At 49.0% G+C, this 17,342-nt stretch overlaps 6 protein-coding genes across 6 annotated transcripts; all 6 read left to right on the top strand.

Moving 5' to 3' along the window:
• Positions 1 to 703: 703 nt before the first annotated feature.
• Positions 704 to 1,027, top strand: TbgDal_XI19200 (hypothetical protein, conserved; the record flags this gene model as incomplete). The annotated part of the gene is made up of 1 exon (XM_011782761.1): positions 704 to 1,027. One exon carries the CDS (start codon positions 704 to 706, stop codon positions 1,025 to 1,027), a length of 324 nt encoding a protein of 107 aa, XP_011781063.1.
• A 1,709-nt stretch (positions 1,028 to 2,736) lies between these two features.
• Positions 2,737 to 5,643, top strand: TbgDal_XI19190 (hypothetical protein, conserved; the record flags this gene model as incomplete). The annotated part of the gene is made up of 1 exon (XM_011782760.1): positions 2,737 to 5,643. The coding sequence occupies one exon, from the start codon at positions 2,737 to 2,739 to the stop codon at positions 5,641 to 5,643; it is 2,907 nt and encodes a 968-aa protein (XP_011781062.1).
• A 1,295-nt stretch (positions 5,644 to 6,938) lies between these two features.
• TbgDal_XI19180 (hypothetical protein, conserved) lies at positions 6,939 to 8,906 on the top strand (the record flags this gene model as incomplete). The annotated part of the gene is made up of 1 exon (XM_011782759.1): positions 6,939 to 8,906. One exon carries the CDS (start codon positions 6,939 to 6,941, stop codon positions 8,904 to 8,906), a length of 1,968 nt encoding a protein of 655 aa, XP_011781061.1.
• A 527-nt stretch (positions 8,907 to 9,433) lies between these two features.
• TbgDal_XI19170 (chaperone protein DNAj, putative) lies at positions 9,434 to 10,360 on the top strand (the record flags this gene model as incomplete). Its single annotated transcript, XM_011782758.1, has 1 exon — positions 9,434 to 10,360. The coding sequence occupies one exon, from the start codon at positions 9,434 to 9,436 to the stop codon at positions 10,358 to 10,360; it is 927 nt and encodes a 308-aa protein (XP_011781060.1).
• Positions 10,361 to 10,983: 623 nt separating this feature from the next.
• Positions 10,984 to 11,895, top strand: TbgDal_XI19160 (protein phosphatase 2A catalytic subunit; the record flags this gene model as incomplete). The annotated part of the gene is made up of 1 exon (XM_011782757.1): positions 10,984 to 11,895. The coding sequence occupies one exon, from the start codon at positions 10,984 to 10,986 to the stop codon at positions 11,893 to 11,895; it is 912 nt and encodes a 303-aa protein (XP_011781059.1).
• Positions 11,896 to 14,634: 2,739 nt separating this feature from the next.
• On the top strand, positions 14,635 to 17,151 carry TbgDal_XI19150 (hypothetical protein, conserved; the record flags this gene model as incomplete). Its single annotated transcript, XM_011782756.1, has 1 exon — positions 14,635 to 17,151. The coding sequence occupies one exon, from the start codon at positions 14,635 to 14,637 to the stop codon at positions 17,149 to 17,151; it is 2,517 nt and encodes an 838-aa protein (XP_011781058.1).
• Between the last annotated feature and the right edge of the window lie 191 nt (positions 17,152 to 17,342).

Raw genomic sequence — 17,342 nt, 5'->3', positions numbered from 1 at the left:
ACATATGTGTTGCAGTGGATGTCACGCGATCATCGTTCTCTTTTGTCCTTCTTGTGTTTGCATGTTTTAGTTTCGACCTCAAGGGACTCTCAACATTTTCTGCGGGTCCTTTACTTCATTTCAATAGCAAATTTGCCCATATTCCCGTAGGGAAGGGAATACACCTGTTCTCGTTGGGCGTATGCAAAACGCACACAAGAGAGAATTATGCTACGAAGCTCGAGACTCATACCACAGATGTCTTGATTCGCTCCCCGAGATGCCGGAAAAGAAGTGCGCTGAACAGTTGAACTTGTTGAGTGCTGCATGCCCTGCCAGTTGGATTATTTTTTTCGAAAAGCAGAGGGAAAGGGAAATGATACTTTCCATGCAGTTGGGCCATAACAATACTTCGGAGTAGCGCAGAAGGTACAGTTTTATTATCGCTATTATTGTTTTGTAAACGTAAGTTTTGTGTGGGGTTGACTATGACTGTTTTGCAAGAGATGATACGTGCTTTGAGGTTGGCGAAAATAATGAATGTATTGATGTTTCCTCCCTATTATTACCGTTGCTACTGTCTGACTATACGTACCACTCTTTGCTCTCCCTCCTTTGAAAAAAGTAATAACGCAAACCCCGTTTTTTCGCACACATATATTTTAGGTGCTCCCCCATACCCCAGGGAAAATATTGCCAGCCTTTTCATTATTCGCTCACAAGTATGAGCTTAGGGAAAACTATTTATGTTGACAAGGAACTTGGAGAAAATGTGGGGTGCGTGTCACGGATACGCATAATGAGCGCCCTTGTGGCCGGTGTTGGTGCTGGACTGCTGGGACTAACTAATTTGGCCGGCGCCTTATTTTTTGTGGTGAGTGCGCTGTTCACTTCTTTTGCCATACTCTGCTTTGGGTGCGAGGGCGGTCCTGAAAGGTATTTCCCCTCGGGGAAGAAGGAGCTTTTTTCATTTGGAAGCCTCTTTACGGGTGGTATGACGTACATTTTGGCTTGGACTGTAGCATATGACGCAATTTATATATTCTAGAAGGCACGACAACACATTTTTCATCTGCGTAAGAGATGTGGGAAGTCTTTGTTTTGACCCAATCCCCTGTTCTTTATATATACTCCGGATTAAAGAAAAAAAAATCTACTGACTTTTATCAGGGCACTTTATATCTGCATAGTTGTTACATACATTATGATTGAAACAAGAGGTTTGAATCCATGGACTGCAAGCTCAATTTTCCCATCTTTTTACAAAGGGCATGTAGTTTGCTATGTAGAAAACGGTACCAGACGACACGCGACTGCTTTACTGGTGGACAGTTGGAGGTGTCCGTGCGTACTCTAGAGCCAGTAATTCAAGGCCTACGGTTTTCAGCCCCTTTCCACAAGGAGCAGGGTTCTCCAACCCCGTATGATTTGTTTGATTAGGATCCAGTAAGTTGATTGTCCCATGTAGTGTTCTCAGTTGCGCTGATGGCTGTGTGTGATCCCTTAGTTTGTTTGCGAGGAATTTTTGTAGAGAACCGGGCTTTAACAGCCAGGCGTTGGAGTAACATCCAGTTCCGATGGGCACGCGCATTGATTAAGGTTGGTGTGCACTACCAAGGACAGCAAGGTGTACACAGGAAGGTGCTGCATAACGTCCCTCACACCAATTGGGGCAATTTCCTCGGGGTGATACGACCTTTTTGACTTGGGAGGCGTGCGTGTACTTGGAAGAGTGGCTGTGTTTTTGTTGCGCCACAGCATTTAAAGGTAAGTTGTCATTTGTCGCTATTAAGAAGAGAGACAGGTCTTGTTATGGCTACTGTTGGCAGTCGGATATCTCCCTACCGATGCAGACGCTTCTGTACGTCGTGTTGTGACCCGTGCATCCGCGTTGTTCGAGTTACACATGCTCATATCTGTGCGTTTATGCAGAGACTTTGAGACTTAATATCCTGTTACGCTGTGTGCGTGAGTCCATCAAGTGCCATGCATAGACACTGTTTGTATTTCAAAATGGGAGGGGACACGCCTAAAAAAACGTTCAAGCTGAGGGCGGTGTGGCGAACTAAACACGGTATTGGAGGGGGGAGTCAGAGGCATTTCATTGTGGTAACATCGTCAAACTCTCACTAGAGGGTAATGTTTACCGTGGAGATTTCACCAAGACTAAGTTACTGCTCCCATACTGGATGACCAAGCCTGTAAGATACCCTTGTAGTTTTGTCGGTCGTTGCGCATAACACACCCTGTTCCTCTTTCGCTTGATAAGAGGGTTCATACAGAGGGGATTCAAGTCGCATATTTCTCCACTGCTGCAGTGCGGTTCTAATGAAAAGGGTTGGTTTGCGAATCTCTCTGGTTTGAGACTCGCGTATTTTAGTTGGGAGAGAGTGCATTGTGTGTTTATGAATGATTTCTTTTGCCTGGCATCGTTTCCTCCCACTTTTTTTGACTTTACGGGCTTTGCACACTGGCCTGTGGGGATTCACGGTTGCGTGCTGTGTGCTTAACTTTCCCCAAACAACATAGCTTGGTGAGGCGTTGCGATAATAGGCGGAGCAACTGACACTGCATCAAATCTTCCCTGTTGCTTTTTTTTTTCCTAGTTTCAGTTACCTCGACAAGGCCAAGTTAAAGTCATTTTTTAAGAAAAAAAATTAGGAAGCGAACAACAACAACAAACGAGAAAACAAGAAAAATAAAGAGGGAAGCAACGACAAAAAAAAATAAGTGAAAATACCTGTGTAACTGCTACCAATGAGTGCGTCTGCGATAAGGCGAGCAGGCCCATTCTCAAATGTGAAACCCAGTGGGTTGGTCATGAACAGGAAGGATATCAGGAGCGCCAGGGAATTAACGCAGGCAAATTACGCGACGGAGTACCTTTATCTTCGGGAAAATGAGCTGACAGATTTTGATATTGACATCACCATGGAGCACCTTAGGGTCCTGGATCTTTCTATTAATGAGATTGGATCGGTGGATTTCCTGAGAAAAACGCCGTATCTTCGTCATCTCTACTTGTCGGGTAATAAGATCGAGCACCTGCACGGCATCTCAAACTTTTCCTCCCTCGAAACTTTGTGCCTAAGCGACAACGCTATCAACAGTTTTGAGGGATTGGAAAAACTCCCCAATCTGCGTGTGCTTTCCCTCAACTTCAACAAGATTTCGTCCTTCAAACATTATGGTAAATTCCCCTCGCTACACACCTTAAACCTTGTGGGAAACCCATTGACAGAGGTTCCTTCCTACCGCAGCATGGCTATAGCCATCAACAACAGTAACCTTGTTTCCATTGACGGGCACCCCGTCACTGCTGAGGAACGTGCAGCTTTGGAGCACTATCAGGGGAAGATTGGGTACTGTATTGCGGATGGGTTTGTCGTCGATGGCGACAATGTGGAGGAGTCCGCTGATGCGTTCCTGCTGAAGCTTCAGCGTGCGAGGGAAAAGTCTAAGTGCCTGCAGCTCTGCTCTATTCGACTCGTACCAGATGATGAGAGCCGCAATGTCCTCACCGAGGGTGTTCCGGTTAGGTTGAGTTGCTGCATGCAGGACGTACGGTCGTACGAGCAGAGAACTGAGGACATATTCCACTCTCGTTACCTTTACCCAGTTACCTTCAAGGTTTCTGGTGAAGCAACTGAAGTGTTCGTCGTCGGTTCAATGAATAACTGGGCCGATCCCATTGAACTGGAGCGTTGTGAGGAGGAGGGTGAGATTTACTTTCACACCACACTTTACTTACCAGCCGGTGACTACGAGTACCGGTATATTGTGGATGGTGTAGAAATTGTACCTGAGTCCAATGGTGTACTGTCAAAACACAAACAGGGTTACTGCTATTTGTATAAAGTCACGGAATTGACTCAATCTGACGACGAGAAGGATACCATTTTGCACATTCGTTGGATGAGAAGCACTCAGAATAATTTTTATGAGGTGATCGAAGACAACAACACACTGACCTACACGCCAACGGTTTCCGACGTTGGATGCTGCCTGCGTGCTGAAGTGCTCGCGTACATTGACGGGGTATTTTCCTTCCTGTACTTTGACATATCAGCCCCAATCGTTGCAGGCCCACCTACCTGCCCTCATCTTGAAATAAAGGGCAAGGCTACCGAGGGACACGTGCTGTTGGCTGAGGCAGACTACTCCGGTGGTATTGAAGGTAACTCCTCCCTTAATTGGTTTCGAATTACTCCCGACAACGAGGAAATTTCCATTGATGTCAATGACCCATGGGCAGGTTACAAGCTCACATCGAAGGATGTTGATTGTCGCATCAAGGTGGAGTTCACTCCCATGCGAAATGACTGGGTTGCGGGTGAGCCCAAGTCCGCCATCACGGGTCCTGTGGCGGCAGGCCCGCCTGAATGCGAATCCATCAAGATTATTGGTAACCTTATTCAAGAGAGTGACCTGGAGGTTGAGGTTGTCTATTCCGGTGGTACAGAGGGTGAGAGCTACTACCAGTGGCTCCGCAAAGATGACAACTCGGAGGAGTACTTCCCCATTGAGGGTGAAAATTCAACGCGGTATGTTCCTACCCTTGAGGATGTGGGCAAGTGTTTGGCTGTTGAATACACTCCGGTTAACAAGCTGGGAGAAGAGGGAAAGACTTGCCTCTGTGTGCTCGAGAAGCCTATCGAGCCTTCACCCCCAGAGATTCGCGACTTGCGGATTACGGGTGAACTGGTCGAGCAGCATGTACTGACGCTCGAGTATCAGTACACAGGTGGTCACGCCGGGGCTCATATGATTCAGTGGTTCCGCCGAGATCGCCAGGACCGCCGCGCGAAGGTTGGCCGCCCCAACACTGCGACACTTGCCCTTACCCGGCGAGAAGTAGACTGCACAATTGAAGTCACGGTGACACCCGTACGATTTGACGGTGTACAGGGCCGTGCGGTTCGTGCCACAAGCGAGTGCGCTGTCTCTGCTGGCATTCCCCAGACGAACTTCCTGAATGTGGTGGGAGATCCTGTAGTTGGGAGCACTCTTGAGTTGGAAGTGGAGTACTTCGGTGGAGAGGCGGGAGAGCCAATTATCGAATGGGCGCGGGAGGTGCCTCTGACAGAGGAGTTTGAAGTGATTGACACAGGTGTGCGTACCTACAGGGTGCAGGAAGAGGACCAGGGGAAGATGATTCGCGTCACTTACACGCCTGTTCGCAAGGACGGTATGCAGGGTGAGGCAAAAAGCCGCATCGTTCAAGTGCCACATGGTGATGACGGTGGGGAGACGACCCGTTTGAGGGGCGCCGATGACCTCCACGTGGATCCCGCCAGCTTGAACGCTGCAGACGCAGTCACGACTGCGGAAATCGCCGCTGCAGAACTTGGCGCTGCGGGTGGTGAAGAAGATGCTGAGAAGCCCACTGATGCAGCCGCCGATGAGGACGCTGAGAAATCTACTGAAGCAGCCGCCGATGAGGACGCTGAGAAATCTACTGAAGCAGCCGCCGATGAGGACGCTGAGAAGCCCACTGATGCCAATCCCTCGGCGGAGGCCGCTGTTCGGTTGGATGCCTCTAGCACTGATGAGACATCCACATCTGCTCCTGCTCCAATGCCTGGTGCTGCGCAAGCACTGGCAGCGGCCTTAAACTCGGTCACCTCCAGTGCAGCAAGTACCACCCGGACTGACGGCGCATAGCCTCCCGCTGCACACAACTTTTGTGGCGGAGGGGAGAGGATGATGATAGTGCATCGGGGTGGTTCCGGAAGTCGTTGCGTTGGGTAGTGAGAGGTAACATCGATAGATGGAGAAGTGGTTAATGGATGTTGCAGTGAGGCCGGTTGTTTATTCAGGGTTCCATGCTTTAGAGGCGTATGAGTGCTGCAGCAGGCTGGGGTGCATATGCCAGAAGCGTGGATGCAAAGGACTGTATACTCCGTCATCTTCGGTGGCAACATCATATTGGGATATGATGAGTGAGGAGCTGCGCTGGAAAGATCGTCTGTTTTTTCTTTAAAAAAGTAAAAAAACAAAGCATCCCATTTATTTCCAGGGTACAAACGGCATTTGACAAGGAGCGATGCTGCATGTGGGGAAGTGTGGCTTGTGTGTGCGCTCCATATTATCACTGTCTTCGACAATATATGTAGAAATAAATTTGCGAGGTGATAGGGGGAAGGTTATTTCTGGTATACACGAACAAAAACAAGACAGAGTGAAGGAGAAACAAGGATAAGTTCAAGAGAAATCAGTAAAGAAATGTTGAGTGAGAACCCCTTCGTGGTGAGCTTTGTGTATAGATCGTGCACCTAACTGTATCAAACGCACAAGAAAAATGGGCTCATCACCGACGATGGGGGTAGGAAAGGGAATGAGAAGTATACGCACACGTGTGTATAAAATGTATGCCCTGAAGAAATCATTTAAGAGAGAAAAAGGTAAATTGTGGTCGGCATCGGAAAGAAAACGCAGCAACGGCAAAAACAAAAAACAACATACAGAGGAAAACAATGCTGAAAGCATGAACAAAAAGAGAGGGGGTTGCGTGAGGGATGTCCACCCAATTGGTAGTTACGCGAAAAGAGGAAAAAAAAAAGAGACAAATAAGACTGTTTTGTAGTAAAGGAAAGGGGTTGCATGTATTTCAGTAGTCTGACCCTCCAGCAATATTCGTTTTCTTTCTCCACACGGAAGGGAGAACACTAACTGCACCTATTCTTCTTTAGTTGTGCTTTGCTTCTGTTACTGTCCGTTTTCCCCTTGACCTTAACCTACTCTGAATGTTTGTGTTCTTCAACTTTTTTTTTCTTTTCCCCCTTTTTTATGTTTCTTCTCAACCAACTTATTCGGAATATGCGCCAGAATGTTTTCTTCTTCGTGTCTGACCAGCAGGTACAGGAAATCACTTTCGTTTCCTTGTGTTTTCTGCGCGCAGACACAACTAACCACCGCTTGTTCTGGTTGATTCTCGTGTGCGCTCAACTGGCACAGCGATGTGCATATGTACACGTCTCTTGTGCTGCAGCGGGATTGGACAAGCACGGCGGCAGCTCACGCCTGCCTCGTCATGTCAGAAGCCGTGGGGTAACGACCCGCCCCATTTAATGTCGCCACGGGATGAGTTAGTGGCGAAGCTCAGTGATGAAGTATTTTCTAGGGGCAACATGCACCTTAAGAATGTTGATGTCGTCTCCGCCTTACCTGAGGGCCTACATTCGTTTCCGGAGGTTTGTTTTATCGGAAAACCCAACGTGGGGAAGTCATCCATCATTTCCTGCCTTTTACGCAACCCGAGACTGGGTCGTGCCGGAAGAGTGCGTGGAACCACGCGGTTGCTGCAGTTCTTCAACGTGGGTGACGCCTTATTGCTTGTTGACACCCCTGGTTACGGTGGATGGAAAGGTCGACATCTCCCACAGAGTGTGGCCGAACGTGCGAGTGCCTTCGCAATTCTGTTCCGTTACTTAGCGCTGCGTTCGAAGGGACCACTAAAGCGAGTGTATTGGGTAATGGAGGCCACAAAGCCTGTGCAACCCCGGGACGAGGAAATATTTGTGTTTCTGCGGAATGAGCAAATACCATTCTCCATCATTATCAGCAAGCTTGACTACTTTGGCGGTGACGGTGCTGCACTCCGACGCCAAGTGGAAAGCATCTACAATTTTTTGGGCACGGAGGACGTTCCTGTCTTGGGTGTGAGAGCTGATTCAAGTCGACCGGAAAGGTGCATTAACATGACAGCCTTGCAACATGATATTACCCACTACTGCACGACAGATCTTGTTCGTGTCGAAGATCTGAGTTACAATGGGCTTAAAGAGCTGAGCTATGCGCCACCCACCTTTGATGAAGTGCGTGCAGTGGAGGAGCGTTACCCGGTGGAGTCTTTCATCGTCCCCCAGGATGACAACTTATCATTGCAACACTTCGTTTCTCTACACCAAGAGGCCAAGTCAAGGCACCTGACCACCTCACCCATGGCCATGCGACTCTCCACCAAGGAAAAATTAGGTGCTAACCTCATTGGTGACGATGGTGGCAGCAAGGGGATAGACATAGATGAAGGTACCATCGTTGCGCACTCCCCGTTGTTGGCGAGGCTAACGATAGCTGCAGAAGGAACCATACCGGACTCCTCTTTGTTAGAGGGGGTGCCTCTCGGAGTCGTTGCCGTTTCACCGACAAAAATGCCACAGTGTTTCCACGAGCATCCCTCTACTCGAGAAGGACTTCTGCTCACTTCCAGAGTCGGTCACACTGATTTGCAGCGGGAAGAAGCAGTCAACAGAGTTCAACCAGTTTCCCCTTGTCCTTCACCGACAATAAAACACGAGACCTCCGAGCATCTTTCTTGTAAACCCACGGGCTCTTTGGGGGGAGATGCACCAGGTGCTTCACCCTTCTCCCCTTCCCGCTTTGGTGCGCATATGGAAACTATTAGAACCATTAACGGCGTGTGTATACCTAAAAGCATGGTGCCTCCCTCGGTGGTTCAGCTGGCCGCTGGTCAGGCGGGGTCCTTTGCAGCGTTTGCTCAGCATTCGGGAGCCAACACTTACGAGGAGTTTTTGACTGGGGACGCAACTGGGAGTGGAACGTTCTTGGAGGCTACAGGAAGTGAAGACACACTGGAAAATAAAGGAAGGTCGCTACGCCGCCCCCGGGAAAAGAGCATGCGGCGATGCGCTCTCGATAAGGTACTCAAAAGGTATGTTGCCTGTGGGCGGAAGCAGCGCTCACTTCACATGCAGGCTGAGGGTTACATGTGCCCCTGGCTTGCCGGTGCGGGCCAACAGGCACGAAGCGCCGTCTTTGGGGTTACACGTAGTCGGGCCCACGCAGGTGGCATGGAAGTTCTGAAGGGCCTAAAGCGTACAGGCTTCGGTGGTCAGAGTTACTCCGCGCGTACCATGAAGAACCGTGGACGGTCGACGAAGAAGACCGGTTTCTGGGCTGCGTAGGAGGCGTAGGCTGTGTTGGGCCAAGGTCCTTGGCTCATCAAAGCCAAAGCATTTCTCCCCCCCCCCTCTACTTGACGGGTCTTGCTTTTGGTGCGTGGGAAAAGATGATTGTGGTAACAGAGGGCGTACCAGGCAGCGAGTTAAGTCAAAAGTTTTCGTTACAAGAATAATTTTCGCCAATGCCGCACATCCATTTGTACTCTTAAGAGCGTTTCTACTTAAATCCCTGCTGTTTGTGTTTTAGGTTGATTTCCCTGCTCGATTTTACTTGCTTTACACGCTGTTCATTAGGTGTGCGACGTTAGGGGCTGTGAGCTAGGTAACGTTTCGTTTGAGTTGGGTGTCTGTCGTTGTTGCAATAGGGCAAGGGGAAACGGCACAAAGAAGAAAAAAAGGCTGAGAATACAGAAAGGGTCCGGATTAAGTTTTACACTGCGAGGGGGGAAGGATATTACCTTCGTGCACATATTATACTGCCGCATTGTTACCCAACTATACATTTTGTGGTGTGGACCGGCTACTTTCAAATGGGGTCAGATGTGTTTGAGCTGATTGGCAATACCGCCCTTTACGAGGTGCTCGGTGTCCCGAGGACCGCAACAGACGCAGAAATCCGCCGTGCGTACTACAAGCTTGCGGTTGTATACCACCCCGATAAGAATCCTGAGGGTGTAGAGGTCTTCAAGGAGGTCAGCTTCGCGCACAGCATACTTTCCGATCCCACGCAGCGTGAAATGTATGATAACCAGCGCCTTCGCACCCACATTGAGGGACAGGCGCGGAAATATGATCCGATGATGGATCCCAATGTCGAGCTGTCAGCGGAGGAGCTCCGCCTGTTTGTGGAGAGGAAGCGCAAGGAGGATGAAGAGAAGATGAGGAACCGGAGTGAATTCGAGAAACAGCGTGAGGAGGAGATGCGCCGCCGAGCTGAGTATGACGCTCAAAATCCTGACTTTAAGGCCGAGTACGAGCGAATGCGTGCTCGTGCAAAGGAAGAGGGGTCTCAGCGTGCGTCTGCTGCGTCAGCCATGCGCCATTTAACCACTGCAGAGTTGATGCAACGCCTAGAAATGAAGCAGCAGGAGGCAACGAATTCTGGTATTGGCCGCGTGAGGAGCGGGGACCCCGGCAAGAGCGGAGCAAATCCCAGTTCGGGTTTGTCATCAATAAAACGAAGCATGTTGAACGATTTCCGTACACGCCACGACAGCGCCCCACCGACTGCGGAGAGCATGCAGTTGAGAGCACAGCCCCCCGCTCAGAGTAGTCGACTGGACTTTGTATGGAAGCAGAATGAAAAATCGTATACATGTGAGATGGAGAAACTCATTGGGAAGTATTCGAACTTTAACTATAGAGACTTTGTTGAGAAGGGGATCGTCGATGGCGATGGTGTTATGGAAGCTGCCATCTTAGCCGACGCCCTGGGAAACTATGACCGAAGTAGATAGGTGCGGTTGTATCTCCTTGTGTCTTTAGACGTGAACACTCGAGCGCACATGTGGACGCGCGCCGCCACGGTAAAGTAAAGACACTGTAAGGTGTGTTTTTCATCATTTGCATTTGCCAACCGGTTTCGATTGCTCATACTTTCTCCTTTGTAGCCACCTTATTACTATTATTATTATTATTTTATTTCTGTCTCTTTCCCTCCTTTACCTGTTCACCCACTTTTCTCGAGGAAAGCCTTGAGATGTGCCGCGGGGGTAAACCATATCTTCTTGACATCCAAGTGGGTTGTATGTGGTTCTTTATGAGTATATTTATTGCCTTACCTCCCCTCTCAGATTTTTTTTTTCGGACTTGCATATAACGTTTGAGTCAACATCTACGTTAGCGCGCAACTTTATGTTTCCACCTGCACGTGCAGGTGCCTTTTCCAAGCTACTCGGTCATCGTATGCTTTGTTGCCTTTATCACTGTTTGCACTGACGGAAGCGTTCTTTTTCTTTTCTTCGTATGTGTGCATATATTCATATTTGCCTCGCTGTTTGACTGCTTACGCTGCCGCACTCATTTTTTCATTTTGAAGAAGGTTTTGTAGTTTGCGCCACTGTTCTTAGAGCAACCCCTCATGGACACGATAGACCAGTTCCTGGAAACTGTCGGGAAGGGGGTATGCCCCCGGGAATCTGAGGTTATGAAGTTGTGTAATAAGGCGCGCAGTATTCTTGATGGGGAATCAAACACGCATGTTATTCGCGCACCGTGTACGATCGTGGGTGACATTCATGCTCAATTTTTTGATCTTATTGAGATGTTTCGTGTGGGAGGTGATGTTCCTGACGTCAATTATGTATTTATGGGCGACTACGTCGATCGCGGCCACCATGGTGTGGAGACATTTCTCTTACTGCTTGCCCTTAAGGTGAAGTATACCAGTCGCGTAGCACTCCTTCGCGGCAATCACGAGTCCCGCCAAATCACCCAAGTCTACGGTTTCTACGACGAGTGCCTTCGTAAGTACGGAAGTGTAAACGTGTGGCGCTACTGCACAGATGTATTTGATCTCCTTCCTCTCGTGTGTGTTGTCGAGGAAAAGATACTGTGTGTGCACGCCGGGCTTTCGCCAATGATTTCCACTGTAAGTCAAATGGAGGCTATCGAGCGCCGGTGTGAGGTACCGCATGAAGGGGCCATGTGTGATCTCTTATGGTCAGATCCTGAGGAAATTGAAGGGTGGGGCCTAAGCCCGCGCGGCGCTGGATACCTCTACGGCGAGGATGTCGTACGTACTTTCCTTGAATCGAATAAACTGGACCTTCTGTGCCGTTCGCACCAGCTTGTGATGGAAGGTTACAAGGTAATGTTCAACGATGCGCTTGTGACAGTCTGGTCGGCGCCGAACTATTGCTATCGCTGCATGAATGTCGCCTCGATTCTAGAGTTAGACGAACACCTCAACAAAAATTTTAAACTTTTTGAGGCCGCTCCGGATGATGCACGGGAGTCGTCCAAGCCTACTGTGCCGGATTATTTCTTGTAACAGAAGAATCGGTTGATTTGGAGGGGAATATTTGGAACGACTTCGTCAGTCACCTTCTCCTATTCTCCGTATTTACTTGTGTAGTTGAGGGATATATCAGTGTGAGTTGTTGTTCGGCTTTCTTGTTGCCTGGGAAGGGAGAGGTGGTAAGAGAAGGCTAACACACAAAGAGGTAATTAACTCTGGTGAGGGGAATTGGGAAAAGGAGGAAGTAATATAAAATATGTGCAGAAGAGGAGGGAAAGTGGGGGAGGGGGGTTGGTTTGTGTGTATCATCTGCGGCGGGGAGGAGAGAGCGTAATGGAACCCGAAAAGTAAAAGCCAAGTCAGAAGTTAGGGGAGGGGGAGTAAAAAGAATGGGCTTGAGTCATGTGACGACAGAGGCGAGCAAACCACCTAGCATAGGAGAGGAATGTTGTAGAGAGAAGAAGAAGGGAGAGTGAGAGAGAAGAACTCCCCCCCTCCCGAAACAAAAAAAGAAGGAAAGGAAAAAAAGTGCATAAGAGTTTGCACTTTTGTGTTGTTATTAGGTTGGAGAGTGGGAGGTAAGGAATAAAAAAGTATTGAGGAGAATACCATTCCGCTTTCCTTCTTCTAACGCAGAATGTATGACGTGCTAGAGAGGGAATGGTGCCCACCGTCTTTGTAGGTGACAGAAATATTTTACTGAAAAGAACGAAAATAAGAGCTATGCGTATGATGATGCTTGTTTGGGAAACGATAGGAGAAAAAACGGAAAGTGAAGGAGTCTAAGTGTATTTACATGCTTTTTCTCTTTCTCTTGTCCCAAACACAGCTCTCGTTTTCATTTTCCATTCAAATGAGCAATCGCCCATTTGGTGGCATATATGGTGCCATGGATGGTTACGCATTTGTTTCCACTTTTTCCTCTTACAAGGGCGGGTGGTTGTTGCTTATTATTGTCGTTATCATTATTACTATTATTATTTTGGGTAAGACAGAAAAAAAGACGGGGGGAAAAAATATTTGTGTGGACTCTTTCGTCTCATTCAGAGTTACGTGGATCAGGTTGAGCGTAGACGGAGGAGGAGGAGGGGCCGGGGTGGGAGGAGGAGGAGGAGGTATTTTATGAGGTGTGCAAGGAGGGGTGAGGGCAACTTTTGCTTTCCCTCCAGTGCCTTTCCTTTCCCCTTTCCTCTTTCCCCCTAATCCTTCTTTTTTTTTTTTTCTTGTTCATTGGCATATGTTTCGTTCAGGTGTTCGATATTGGCAACTGCGAGCCGCGCATCGCATGAGTACGAGGAATAGATGCTTTTGTTTCCATTGTTCCGTACATTCGTACTTCGTCCCGTTATCTCAGCTTATTTGAGTACCTTCTCGACACGACCGCGGTTCGAGAATGACCTCGACGATGCTGATTTTTTTCTTTTTGTTTTGTTATATATACATATATCATGCTGGTGTGCTGACATGCTTGCCACTTCCCCTTTTACTTTACCTCCTCGTCTTTTTCAATTTTATCCCTCCTCTTTCACTTGTCAGACTTGTGTGTTAACCAACGCTTGTTTGAACATTGGTCGCTGATGCCCTTAAAAATATTTTAAAAACTCCCCGTCGGCTGTTCCCTTCCACTGTCGCTGAGACTATCTTCTCACTTATTCCTTTTTTTCTCTTTCTCTGCACGCTACACACTAAGGAGAGTGCTGTGCACTAAAAATGAGGCAACGGCAGAAATGATAACTTTTAGCGGTCGAACGCGGCGACGCGGCTCGTCAACGTGTACGGGAAGAGCCGTGTTTGCGTGACGCTCTGCGAAAGGCTCGCTTTTTTTTTTTCCCTCCCCCATGACACCGCATCGTGTGGAGGGGAATGAACTGAAAACCCACAACACATTTTAAGCCACAGTTGAGTGTGACGCGAACTCCCTTCTGCTTTTTTTTATTACATGTAAGGGGAGGCATGTATGTATGCATGTATGTGTATGTGTGCGTGTGTCTGTGTGTGTGTGTGTGTGTGTTGTGCCGTGGCCAGGAGACACAAGATTCTCTCAATAGCGTTTACTTTCCCAGTTTTTGTTCAGCTTATAGGACGGTACCTACGTTGTATCATGATGTGCTTACGTGATATGAGGGCGTCACTTTGGTGGAGCTGTGCTTTTGAAGGCGGGGGAGTCCGGAATTGCGTGTTGCACGTGCGTCGGTGCTGTTCCTCCTCCTCCTCCCCACACACCCACACACTGGCTTTGGCTCGATTATTGTCAGTCCGTTCCCCTTCATGTTTTCTTCATTTTTGCTAATATCTCTGCGATTGTCGCTGCTTCATCCCCCCCTTTTTTTTTTGGAAGGGGGGGGGGCGTCCCTCACCCTCGCCCCACTGCCGCATCATTTTGCTTTCTCAGTTCCCACTCGAGTGCGTACGTTCACGGCAATTACCACTCTTTTTTACCTGTTCGCTGCCTTTGCCAGTGCGGTGTCTACCGACTGGGCTCCAGTTGGATGAATGCGTGTGTTCACTGTCCATGCTTTTGCTTTCCTCTGCTCCACAACTGTGTTTCTTTTTTTTTTGTTGTTGTTGTTTTGTTCCTTATAAATTCCTGTGCGCTGAAGGTGTTTGGCGTATCGCCTGCCTTTTTGATTTTTTCCCCCTAAGGAGGGCCACAGGAACCGAGCACACAAACGCAAGTGCAGGCGAGGAAACACACACACACACACATACATATTAAATAAATATATATTTATATACATACTAGTGGCAGTATTCGAAATATATCGTTGATTAATGTGGACAGGGAGCATCAGTGGCGCCTTGGATAACTGTATTGAAGGTGAGGTTATTGTACAGACTGCGTTGCAGAGGCTTCATGCACGTTTGATTGCCTCTCAGCCGGAATTCACAGAGGAGGACGTTGGGTTCATGGAGCATCCTCCACTTGGGGGCTCACCACCGCAATCACCGACCCAATCGCCAACACGCTCGGCGCATGCGTCTTTGCCTCAGTGGGATGATCCGCAGAATGACTGTGGTGATGCGGAGGTCACTTGCATTTCTTTTAATCGGGATGTACAATGTGGGCAACAAACTGGGCTTGCCGTATGTGGACAGATGTTGGTGCCACCCACGGCCTCTGTCGTGGATTTGGACTCTCCCATTACGTGTCAGCAGTTTTCAGACACTGTGCTGGATTTTGATGGGAAAGCGCTCTTACGAAGTAGGAAGGCCGCAGCGGAAACACTGAAGCTCCTTTGTCATGGATACGCACTAACTTGGAGGTACACCGGTGGTTTGCCGAAGATTACGTTGTGCAACCGAAACAATTCTTCACGTTCCCTGTCGTCTTCAACTCGCGCCACGGGTAGCCGAGGCAAAGGTACCGTGACTGTACCTGCGCAGCGTGCTGCTTCTGACATCCCATCGTCTTGTATTCCACAATCCAAGCCAAATGAAAAACTTGTGCGGCTGCTTGACAAATGCGTGGGCTCTCTTTTGGTGTATACCAACGAGTCTTTGCCGTTACGCAATATGGTAACGTCTAACGTTGCTCTTTTAAAGTTATTTTGCTTCGTTTGCATGGAGGCCAGGAAGTCTGAGGTTGCGCCAGGTGGTACGGCGAGTCGTGATTTCCTCACCGAGCTAAGCCGCTATAGCTCTTACTGGGAGCTGTTTTCACTGACGAAACCCTTCGTAGGGGCGCTTCAGGAGTGCTACCTGCTAGAATTCCTTTTAGACGCCGCTCTGCCGCCCGCTGTTTGTTCAACAAAGTACGAAGGTATGGTGACGGCTCTCTACCAAAAAAAGGGGAAGTTAGTCACTGACATTTTCTCCGGTCGCCAGGGGCTCGACGCCTTGTTGCATGAACTTCCCTTGCGTGCGTTATCAGCCCTTGTCAGCATGGTTTCGTTTGTGGAGCCGAGGATGCGTGCCCGCGTACTGGATAGAATGGTTGAGGCTGGTTTGATTTCGTCAATTCGGGAGGGCATACATCGAGTGACCACTGGGGGTGCGCACCTGCCGGTTCAGACGCGGGGTGAATATGGGACACCATCGTGGAGCTGGGAAGATATAAAGCGGGGTGACTCCGCAACTGTGGGGTTCAGTGTGGATACGGAACCTTCCTCGTTTCTTCTTGATCACTGTCTCAGCATATTGCAGTGGGTAACAGCGCCTGACTTGACAGAGGGGCCTGGTGCCGCCACCAGCTCTAAAGCCATGGTGCGTTGTACTGCGTGGGTGTCCCACCTGGAAGACATCCGAGTCATATGCCTGTCCCTTCTCCAGTTCTCTGCACGTTTGACTGACAAAAGGGACGTATGTCGTCTTCGTTCTGAGTGGGGCCAGGTAGTTGCGTGCGTACAACAAATTGCTAGCTTTGATAGCGGTGCCTACAGCGTGGTGGTTGGTGTGCTAAGTGGCGTTCTCGGGAAGTGCTGCCGCGGGGGTTTCGATGAGGGGAATATGTTGTGCGCAGCCCCTCTTCTCCCGGTTATCGCGGAGTTGTTTAAACTTAAGGAGTACGCTGAGTCAAATATGGCTTGCATGAGTCAGTGGTTTACATGGCTGGAGAACTCGCTGCCGCCCCAGATTTTTGATGTGCCTGCCACCGCGCAGAGCAGGGATGAAGTCATCGGTACTAAAACTTCTTCGCCGATACTCGAGCGAGGGGAAAAGGTGGTTAAGCAAGAGTGGAATGAAGTAGAGATTTCACGGAAGCTTCGCCGCGATGAGGTTGCCTCACTTTCTGCATATTTTGACTTCGCAACACGGCTTGTTGCAGAAGCCCCATGGTGCGGTGAAGAAGAGCATTTCCTCGGGAGAATAGTACTATTGGCACGGAGCGTAATGTCGATATACTCGCGGCGGCCCAACCTTGTTTTTGGTCAGGCATCCGCATGCTACAGCGCCGTGACAAGTCGAGTGAACACCCCTATGGCCTTATCTCCTTCTCCATCGTTGGGTATTCCGCATAGCTTGTGTAGTACCCCTCGGAATGGGTGCAGCAGTAGTCCGCCTCGTCTGTCCTCTCCGCCACTAGGCAAGAAGAGGCGGCGCACAGAAGCGCAGCTCTCGGCTTCGTCGGCTTCTTTTGTTACATCGGTTTCTGATACGGAAGAGATATTTATTCCAAGTCTTCGTCAGTCACAGTTGTTAGCGGTAGCAACCCCACGTACAGAGGATGAGGGAGTGTGTGGAGAGAGATATGATGATTCTCCTCCGGATGTGACGACAGTTTCGTCGTGGAAACAGAAGACGAGGCACTGCGCGTTGGTTGTAACCACCGAAAGTTTTTCCCTTGAGTGAGTTTTTTTTTTTTTCGCAGAAATTTTGGAGATTAAGGTTACGTGTATATTTTTTGTGCTTCCTAGTCGTTGGATGGTTGACACCCAGTGGTGGTGTTGAGCTGCCACTCTGCGTTTTGCTTATAAAAGCGGAATGTGAGAAAATACTATGTGACTCATGATGCGCGGCATTTACTCACAGGGTGATCTAAG

Source organism: Trypanosoma brucei, chromosome 11 (genome assembly GCF_000210295.1).
Source record: "Trypanosoma brucei gambiense DAL972 chromosome 11, complete sequence".
Taxonomy (NCBI): domain Eukaryota; phylum Euglenozoa; class Kinetoplastea; order Trypanosomatida; family Trypanosomatidae; genus Trypanosoma; species Trypanosoma brucei.
The sequence above is the reverse complement of the archived record's forward strand: the minus strand, read 5'-3'. Positions and strand labels throughout refer to the sequence as shown.